The 9947-nt window shown below is 36.7% G+C and overlaps 2 protein-coding genes across 3 annotated transcripts; one reads left to right on the top strand and one right to left on the bottom strand.

Annotated features, from left to right (window-relative positions):
* Window positions 1-741: 741 nt before the first annotated feature.
* On the top strand, window positions 742-3577 carry LOC137821254 (BTB/POZ domain-containing protein At2g13690). The gene is made up of 2 exons (XM_068625759.2): window positions 742-1703; window positions 2239-3577. The coding sequence occupies exons 1-2, from the start codon at window positions 1101-1103 to the stop codon at window positions 3181-3183; spliced, it is 1548 nt and encodes a 515-aa protein (XP_068481860.1). The 5' UTR covers window positions 742-1100; the 3' UTR covers window positions 3184-3577.
* Window positions 3578-4501: 924 nt separating this feature from the next.
* On the bottom strand, window positions 4502-9947 carry LOC137820549 (uncharacterized). Of its 2 annotated transcripts, XM_090295163.1 has the most exons (7): window positions 9706-9845; window positions 9463-9604; window positions 9140-9285; window positions 8779-9056; window positions 6217-6948; window positions 5252-5532; window positions 4502-4936 (listed from the first exon to the last, which is right to left on the bottom strand). In XM_090295163.1, exons 4-6 carry the CDS (start codon window positions 8893-8895, stop codon window positions 5254-5256), a joined length of 1128 nt encoding a protein of 375 aa, XP_090151289.1. In that variant the 5' UTR covers window positions 8896-9056; window positions 9140-9285; window positions 9463-9604; window positions 9706-9845; the 3' UTR covers window positions 4502-4936; window positions 5252-5253. The 2 variants fall into 2 exon arrangements, with proteins under 2 accessions (XP_090151289.1, XP_068480791.1); XM_068624690.1 differs by having other exon boundaries at window positions 9140-9604; window positions 9706-9947.

Below are 9947 nucleotides of genomic sequence, written 5' to 3'. Positions count from 1 at the left end.
GCGTAAAACAGAAAACAAGGCATCCTCAAATGGTGTTTAGATTAAGAGTGAAGCAAAATAATAAGAAGACATTAAAAGTGGAAGCAAACACGATCCTTGAATGGAATGAATGATTGGAATGGAGTGCAAAAGAGGAGTATTCCTTCCCTTATCAACAAGCAAAGTAAAAAGACTCATATATTCTATACTCAAATATTATAATAATACTATTTTCCTAGTTCCCAGAATCATGCTACTTGCGGCTGCCTCATTAAACTATTTGCATCCTTATTATTTAATTAAAAAAAATATTTTGATGAAATAATATATAAATCTCACCTAAAGAGATAAAATAGTTTTACGTGTTGCATCATATCATAATTGTAATTTACATTATCAAAATAACATTTTTCTATTGAAAGCTTTATCTTGCTTATGAAGAGTTATTTATTTAGTTGTATATTACTTCATATTTCTATAGTTTTCACACTCTTTTATATAAAATTTTCTTTTCTAACTCCAATATTCCAAACTCATATTAATTTGAATAATACTTTCCATCACCATATTTAAAATATTATCCATTTTAAAATTTCATTATAATGCACCCGTTTATAACTTTTAAAAAAAAATCTTTCTACATTAATTTATAATTCATAATTCAGTAAAATAAAATATTTCTCTTTTTACTTTTAAAAGATGTAATATGGAGAAATGAATAAGAGTTGTGTATCTTTATACAGGCTTTTACACATATTCTTATGGGGAACAACAACAAAGACAAGATTAGGGAGATCTGACTGTGAAAAAGGGGTTAAAGATATGCATTTAGAAGTAAAAAGATTATAGATTGCATAATAATGAGATGGAAATAATAAAGTGGAGATGTGATGTTGGAGGAGGGAATTAACAGAAAACAATGTTTAGCAATTGATCCATGAAAGCTTTTGCTGATTTTCTTCATCCGACCCAACTCTCGAGGAAACAAACAAAACAAAAATAGGTTCCAATTTCAAGAAAGAAAGGGTTAAAAAAAGCAACACCACACTCTCTCAACTATCATCGTCTCTCACACACACACCCCGATGCTCTTCTTCTGAAACTCACGCACCCAACACAACATGGATCATTTCCAACATCGCCGCCGCCACCGCCGCCGCACGTGGTGCTGCTCCTTCGCCGTCCCTCCCTCTAGCCCCGACAACCTCACCGCCTCCAAACCTCTTCCACCTCGCAAGCCCGAACCCAACTCCAAACCCACGTTCTCCCTCCCGACCTCCCCCAAATCCCGCATCCCCGCTCGGATCGACCCTCGCCGGATCCTCTCTCCGGGAAGAGTCTCCCCCATTGACTCGGATCCCGTCGCCGCTGCCTCCGCTCCCTCCCCCTCTCCGGAACCGCCGCTTCCACGATCTCCTGGGCCGGTGGCCGGCGACAGGGATGTGAGGATGAGTCTGAGAGGGAAGAACGGCGGGTGCATGGTTCTGGAGGTGAACTCCAGGGTTCTGTGCGCCAATTCCGAAGTGTTCGCGGGGTTGATAGAGGATTACAAGAAAGGGGTTGCGTCTTGGAGTGGGAGTAACAAAATGTGTAGAATAGAGGTTCCTGAAGTTGAGAACTTGGGCGTGTTCAGAGAGACAATTGAGCTCATGTTTGAAGCCGACGATTGCCTCACCAAAAGACTTCTTAACGTCGGCGTTTTTCGATGCATTGATGTTTTGGAGGTTCACACTTCACTTTACTTTCTATATACAAATAAAAGAAAACATTTTTTTTATTACATTACATTCTGGGTCTATGTTGTTTTCCTTTGGATGACTTTTCGTGCTTATTAGTTCTTCGGATCTTTGATTGCTGGTTTCAGTCTCTTTTCTTGTTCTTATTTCACGTATTATAGTGCACAATATTGCATAACTTTTTCAAGTAGAAAACCTTGATGAATTTTTTTGATCTTGTTTGCTGCTGTTTATATAACAGGAACTAGTTTCATCCTGTTTGTCCTGAGTCTTATCATTTTTTTGTTCTTGCTTCATTTGAGGATATGTATTTTTCCCTTGGGAAAAGTTCCATGAGTCTGCATGAAATTCGAACAGAATGTTGTATTTTCTGGAAGAAGGTATTAAGACGACAATGTGCTTCAAAATGAACTTTTTACGTGATTTTGGTATTGAAGAATCTTTTTTATTGTTCTCTTTTGTGTTGAGCCTGCACATCGTCGCCTCTTTAGTCTCTTACATGGTTGTTTGATTGCATTACTAGGTTTCAGCAGGCATAATGTTCACCAAGGGTGTTTTGTCGTGTTTACAATACCTTGAAGCTGTGCCTTGGACTGAAGAAGAAGAAGAAAAATTGAGAAGCCTATTCACGAGATTTAAGTTTGATGAAGCAACAACGAGAGACATCCTAGGAAGGCTGTACTTGCAGGACTCGGTAGATTGTTCTTACCAGCCAAATGTAGCTCGACAGCTTGTATGGTCTATCACCACTTGTGTGGATGCCAATGCAAGAAATGAACTAAAATCACTGATGAAGGGTCTTCTTTGCAAAAGCTCAGTGTATGAGAAGAATCACCTTGACCTCAACAAAGAGGATCTGTATTCTGTTTGTCACGCATGTTTGGACTCACTGGTAAGCCTCTTTGAGGAGGCATCAGATACCATCCCTCCTGAAAACTTAACAAAGAAAGATAAGAATAAGCCACTAATTGAACGCATCTCAAGGCAGGTTGATAACATCAATTGGTTGTTGGAAATCTTGCTTGATGGGCAAATAGCAGAGGACTTTGTGAACATATGGGCAGATCAGCACCAACTTGTTAAAATGCATGATAGTGCATCCCCAATGGTTAGATATGAACTAAGTCGTGTGTCAGCGATTCTCTTTATTGCCATGGCTACCAGAAAATTGCAATGCCGGTTGGAGGCACGATCAGGGCTTCTTCAGGCATGGTTCCGGCCAATGTTAGTGGACTTTGGTTGGCTTCAGAGATGCAGAAGAGGGCTTGATATAAAGGTTTTGCAAGAGGCTATGGGTCAGACACTTCTTACTCTACCTCTAAATCAACAGTACATGCTCTTCATGGAATGGTTTCGACACTTCTCAAGCCATGGCACTGAGTGTCCAAATCTAAGCAAGGCATTTCAAATTTGGTGGCGCAGGTCCTTCTTAAGAGGCTCTGAAACTCATTCCATTGAGTCAAGGTAAACTGTGCGTGCCACCATTTGTCAATTGATCTGTTTGTGTACTGTGTAAAGAGTTGCAACTAGGAGAGGGATTGTGGATTGTGTACACTGAATAACATAGATAAACTTCATAGATCTTTGGAGATCATTTCATGCCTAAATAGTAGGAGAAGTTTCCTTGTTTGTTGCTCGAGTGGCTCCATGGCACCAATTTAGTTCAGGTTAATGAGTGAAATGCATTAGTGAAGTAATAAGTTGTCACTAAGTCACGACACAAAGTATTCTTGTTATGCTTCTTGGGACCAGGCCCAAGTGACTTAATTTCAGTCATATGGGATAATGTTTTGGATAAAATGGATAATTGTAAATTTGTCCAGAGTTCAATTGTAATGAAAAAAGGAGAATGGAGTGTTCTTAGGATGATTGAGTCAAATAGAGAAGTAAGCATTTATTAAGTTAGTTACTGTATACGATTCACTTTATATAAGGACCGAAAGAATCACGCAAGCGGTTGAAATTAAGAAGTCTTATGCTTCAAGTCTTCACAATAAGGATTTAAAACTTTGCTTTACCTCATATTAATAAGCGCACGTATTCTGTTTTCTTTTTGTATTCTTAGTTAACAGAATACGTGTTACCTTGTAGAAAGCTGACAGTATCAGACCCAAATATACCAACATTTAGCCCTCAGATTTGTATCACTCCAAAATTCGTGACTAACTGCTTTCACTTGCAGAAACATTATTATTTTCACTAGTAATTACAAAATATCAGGTTTCTCACTTTATTATTTTAACCTAATTATAGTTTTAGCTTTTATCTACAACTTTAATCTCTTCATTTTTAATTTTCTATTATTTTAGTCCATAAATTAGCTTTTAAGATAACTTTTATCCTAAAATCAAACAATCACATTAACTCAATATGAAACACAAATATTTCTTGTACTCAATATAACAAAAACTGTTAATAAGAACTTAATTGAAAATATTCAATTTCATAAGAAACCTCAAACTTCAAGTATTTTTTTAATTTTTCATGTAAAAGACACTAAAGTAATAATGATGAAAAACTTAACAAGTCATTTTAAAAATAAAAAAAAAATCATGTAAAAACACATAAGTAACAGTGATGCGAAATAAGTTGACTCAACTGACATGATCAAATAGCAAAAATTTAATTAAAAACATAAAAATTCAGATTAATCACTCAATTGAAAATAGTCATATTTATCAACTTAAAACTTAGTAATTAATAATTTAAAAAAAAAATAAGTTTAAATAAAAAATCAAAATCAAAGTCATGAAATTAAAAATTAAAAGAATAAAATTGAAAAATAATTATAAAAACAAAAGGTACAGATTTTATAAAATGAGAAACAAAATTACAATTAAGGTTTTATATTATAAGACTTTAAAACTAACACAACATGGAAACCTTATATACATGGAAGCTATTTCTAACTTCTCCTGCACATCTAGAAAATGAAATTATATACATATAAGTTAAAAAACATTTAATCAACATTGCACATGTTTTCCAGCCCTCCCCTCTCTAATCGTGTTGCTTTATGATGACTCTAAGATGATGCTACTGGGACTCCCTTCTCGTGCATCTCCCTTTTGCCTTTGAATAGTCGCTGTTCTTATTGGGCTTAGGCAGTTAGAATGTGAGAATAAAAAACTCAAGGAAGATAAAATATTATGTTATGAATGTCAATTTTCTACTCAAAGACCATCACCACCAAACTCCACCCTCACCCCGAAAAAATGGATCTGCATTAAAATTTCCTTATGTATTAGCATTTTCATATTGCAATTGAGATTAATTAATCTTCAAGGTAAAACATGCAATTAACGTAGATTTTGGAACAAATTGCAGCATAATTAGATTTTAATCAAATATAACACTTGATCAAACATCACTAGATTAATCAACATCCTATCCGTACAGATTGTTTAAATAATTCCAGAAACTAATGCTAAAATAGGCATATCTGGTCATGGTAGTTTTTAAATGAAAAACGAGAATCGCAGCTTTTTCGGGTCCACATTAGTTACTTGTGGCTTTAGTTGTATCAATTTTCTAACCTTTACTTATATTCGCCAGAACTTCCATGCTTATTCTGCCAGGGCTGTGGCCCCGCTAGGTCCGTCAACTCCAAAAAGTCTTGGGGTTCCCAAGACCCAAGCATATAATCACCACCTGTATAAAACATATCGCTTGTAGAAAGTCCGTTTTTCTGGCCAGAGGAAAAACTGCCTTCACCCAATCCAACCAAGCTGTCAAGGTCTCCTAGGTTCTCAAAAATCACATTTGGATCCAAACATGGTGCGCATTCAGCATTGTTCGCCTGATCAGGGTCAACCTTCTGTCATCCCATAATCATAAAATTAGCATAAATAGAAGATAAAGCAAGTATAGAATAAACTGATTGTACATATTATAAGATCAAAATAACAAAATCTAACAAAAACGCCTTGAAATAAATTTATGAAATAGAAAATTTATTTTACATTATATACTCCAACATCATGATTAGTAGCTTCAACTATTCAATAAGAGTACCTTCCAGTTTTCTAAGGTCAGTGAAACATTTTTGCGAGCCTCACAGGAAGCCTACAAGAATGAGCTAAAAATTGGCCAACTACTTGATTAAAACATAATAAAAACTAAATCCCCACATCCCGGAACAAAAGTAGCAGGAAAGAGCTTATTTCTTTGAGAAAAATAACAACCAATTTGCAAGTCTTCTGAGAGAGGAAGAGGAGAAGGGTAAATCCTAGAATGAAACAGGCAACAAGTGTAAAGGAACCCACAGCAAGATATTACAAACCCAGTAATTTCAAAAGATTTCTACTAAGACCACGGTTAGTTCTCACTCATAGATATCTACCAAGAACAAGGCTATTTCTGAGTAGCTGACTGCAAAATGTAAAAGATAAAATAACAAAAATGTCTTGGGGAGAATCTGACACCATCCTTAAAAAGAGAAACAATCATGCCAAGATTCCTAAGCAAATCGACAAATACAAATAAGAAATAGATTTCTCACCTTAATTCCATTGTTTTCATTCACAGCCATTGTGTCGTCATCTTCTTTGAAATAATCTAGCAAAGATAAAATGTTTTCATCATCTTGATGGTTTGGAGATGGTGCCGTGCAAGAGGGCATCAATTCTGATACAGATGATAAAGTGTCAACTAGATTGTTTGGAGCTGAAGCAAGTGGCAAGCAAGAAGGCATTTTTGATACAGATACAGAGTCAACTTCACTGTTTGGAGCAGAAGAAAATGCTGAGCAAGAGGGCATCAATTTTGATACACATGATACAGAGTCAACATCATAGTTTGGAGTTAAAGGAACTGTTGAACAAGAGGGTGTCACTTTTGATAGACCTGATACAGAATCAAATGCACAGTTTGGAGAAAAAGGTAGTGCTGAGCAAGAGGGCATCAATTCTGATACACATGACACAGAGTCAATTTGATTGTTAGAAGGCACACAATATGCTGAGCAGGAAGGCATCAACTTTGATGCACATGATACAGAGGTCAATCCAGCACATCCACTTGTAGAGGGATTGATGTCATTTGCAATAGAAATATGACTTTCACTGGGTTGTATAGGAACAGGTGTCGACATAGAAGCAACACGTTCAGATTGCACAGAGTCAATTTCCTCATCTGTATCCCATTCTTTCTCATCATATGGTTTACCGTATTGTGCACCATTCCTGGGACCAGGACCTTCCTTTCGGAATATCCTACAAATTACATAGGAGTCCTGCAGTACATTTAGCAAACCAGTAGAACAGTTAAATAAATGCACAAGAAGAATTCACTAGAAGAACCACAAAGAAGTAAAAACAAAGTCTACAAACCAAACTGGAGATGGCAAAGTGTACACAACCCTTAAAAATACCAAGAAATGGAGAGTAAATACCTGTCTCTTGGGGATGAGTCTGGAACGGGTATTTATTTACCCACAAATTTTAATGGGGATAGGTACAGTTACAAATACTATAGTACCCCTCCATCCCAAACTTGTTAATATATCAAAAATTAAGGTTTCAAAAAACCTTTGTTCAAATTGGTGTCTTAATCCAGAAATGATCTTAAAGTCCAACAAACCCTTGTTCCAATTGGCATCTTAATCAATAAATGAGGTTTTAAAGACCAACAAACCCTCCATTCCAGTGAATTGCACTTTTCTTTCCCAGTTACATTTAGTTTTTCTTTTTGTCTCACCCACATCAACTTGTGTTTGTTCCAGTGTGTTATGGTAAGGCTTACACAGAGCTCTACCAGATCGTCTACTGCAGAAGGGAATCAGAAAGAATGAAGGACTAAGAGAGAGGAAGAAGGAAATTTAGGTGCACGCACAAAGATTACAGAAAAGGGAAGCCTTACTGTAGGTCTTCACCATAAATTGTTATTAAGAGAGGGAAACGAATACAAGGTATGTTCTGTTCTATCTTTAAATGGGAATCAACCATGCTTTATATAGCAAGTTGATTCATAACACCTAACTAAACAACCTAGTCAATTTGACTAGGGTTAACAAAATTATCTAACAGGTGAGGGTGTAATTTGGTTGTCTACTGGAGCCTCTCTTCCATTGAAGGCTCCATTTGATGCAAGGGAAAGACAAGTCTCCTCCACAATTAGTGAACTTTAAAGCAATGATTTGTTGTCCTATAGATCATTTGTTCCAATTTTTTGGGTTTAGGATTTAGGGTTCAAGCAAATAAGTGGATTCTCATATGAATTTTAAAGTGTTTCAAAATGATTGTGTACATGATTTGTTTATCTTGTATTAAAAAACAAAAATTGTTTATGTGATTGACGAGGGTGAATGATTTGGATTATAAGGGGGGTCAAAGGAAAAAGTTGTCATACATCATATGTTCTATTTATACCTTCTTTATAATAAAATTGTTCTGGCATGTAGAACTGAAGAAAGTCAATGACCCCGGTCATAAAGCAAAAAATTGATAAATTAAAGATTCTTGAAAATGCTAAATAACTTCTTAATACATTTTCCTGTTGTTTATTCCTATACCTTGATGATTTTGGGATCTTGAGAAAAAATGTCTTTCATGGTTGAGTTTAAATTTCCATAGAAGGCATTGTATTGTATCCTTGTAGATTAGTTGTTTCAATGGTTAAAAGGGAATTGTTCAACAAATTTGAAAGTCGATGTATCATTTTAGAACTTTCAGAACCAGGTATGGATGAAGATTAAAGTTGCTAACGCACAAGTATAGAGACGGGCACGGATACTTTTCCTAATTGCAATAATGGCTATCAGTACGTTACTCGAACCCTATCCATTGTCATCCCTAAACCAAATGCAGGAAGCATTAAGGGATGCCAGATTAGTCAATGCATAGCAACAAGCAAACAAAGAAAGGTTGCATTCCATGTCATACAAATTTAAGCACATGCAAAGTATACCTACTGCCATAAATCAGCTGAGGTTAACACAAAAAGAGGAAATTCTAGTTTTGATGTCGTATCCAACAAAACCTGTAATTCTAGACATCCTCACAGATATAAACCCTAGAAACTGCAAATAATCCAATAACAAATTTGCTTAGTCAAAGTTTTTTACCTGCGAACTGCCTTCGTCAACCATCTCCTTGTCATCAACTCTGAATTCATGCATAACCCAATCAGTCCGATCTCCCTTAGGGGCTTTACCGGTGTGAAAAACCAGAGTTTTAACCATCCCCACAACTCGATTCTTGTGTTCAACCGCTCTATCCTTCCCAGTAGTCTTCCAGTACCCAACCTCCGTCGACCGATTAAACCTCCCTCCAGTCGAATATTTCTTCCCCTTCGGACAAAAGAAGTACCACTCCAAATCCCCACTCTGGAGGGCAGATTTATCTGAAAAACAAAACCCCATTAAAACACAGAGAAAAAATAATAACACATAAAAGTACTCTACGAAACAATAATGAAATGCAAACCTGGAAGATCCCACGGAGCATACTTGTACAAGTCAAGCTCAGCAATTACTCCGCTGGGAATTACCTTACCCCGAACCTTCCTCTTCAGAAAAAACTCAATCAACTCAACGTCAGTGGGCCGGAACCGAAACCCTGGAGTGGAATTTCTTCGGGCCATCCAGAGAAAAACAAAAATAATAAGAAATGAAAATGAAAAAGCGAAATATTAAGCGCTTTGTGAAGCAAACCAAAGCAATGGAAGAGAGAGAAAGAGGTGGACAGGAAGAGAAGAGGAAGGAGGAGTTTGAAAGGAAAAATGAGAAGAGAGTGAGTGAATGTATAACCCTAATTGGGGTCAGGTCAAGTCCAGTGGCGGAAGAAATCCCAAGAACGCCAAAGCCTGCCCCGGTTCATGCAGGCAAAATGGCACACGATGGATGACGATCCCTTTACAATCAGAAGAAAAGTCATCGGCGCAGTGAAACCCTAATACACCCAATGCAGTTCATCTCAGAAAAATCATAATCGACAAAAAACAAGGATTCTCGATTAGGGTTCACAGTTATTAGTAGCTCGTTCTTTCTTACCGGAGAAGGTGGAAGAAGTGAGCGCGCACTGAGAGTTCAACAACCTTTGTTGACGTCTTCGGATACTCCAAGGGGAAGGTCGTATTTATAGTGGTCCGAATTATTATTCCCCAAAATTTAATTTAAAAAGAAAATGTTTCTTGGATAAGAGGTTTCTATATTTTGCTCTTCCTTCCTGTGAAAGATTAAGTAACTAGAAACTGAGAAAGAGCACGCGGCAAAGTCTCTGCACACTCAAAAAT

Source organism: Phaseolus vulgaris, chromosome 9 (assembly GCF_051622355.1).
Source record: "Phaseolus vulgaris cultivar YP4 chromosome 9, ASM5162235v1, whole genome shotgun sequence".
In the NCBI taxonomy this organism is placed as follows: Eukaryota; Viridiplantae; Streptophyta; class Magnoliopsida; order Fabales; family Fabaceae; genus Phaseolus; species Phaseolus vulgaris.
The sequence above is the reverse complement of the archived record's forward strand: the minus strand, read 5'-3'. Positions and strand labels throughout refer to the sequence as shown.

Coding starts and splice junctions, on each gene's coding strand:
- LOC137821254 (XM_068625759.2), top strand. CDS start 1,101: ATGGATCATTTCCAACATCGCCGCCGCCACCGCCGCCGCACGTGGTGC. Junction 1,704..2,238: donor GATGCATTGATGTTTTGGAG/GTTCACACTTCA, acceptor TTGCATTACTAG/GTTTCAGCAGGCATAATGTT.
- LOC137820549 (XM_068624690.1), bottom strand. CDS start 9,296: ATGGCCCGAAGAAATTCCACTCCAGGGTTTCGGTTCCGGCCCACTGAC. Junction 9,057..9,139: donor TGCTCCGTGGGATCTTCCAG/GTTTGCATTTCA, acceptor TTTGTTTTTCAG/ATAAATCTGCCCTCCAGAGT. Junction 5,533..6,216: donor ATGAAAACAATGGAATTAAG/GTGAGAAATCTA, acceptor ATGGGATGACAG/AAGGTTGACCCTGATCAGGC.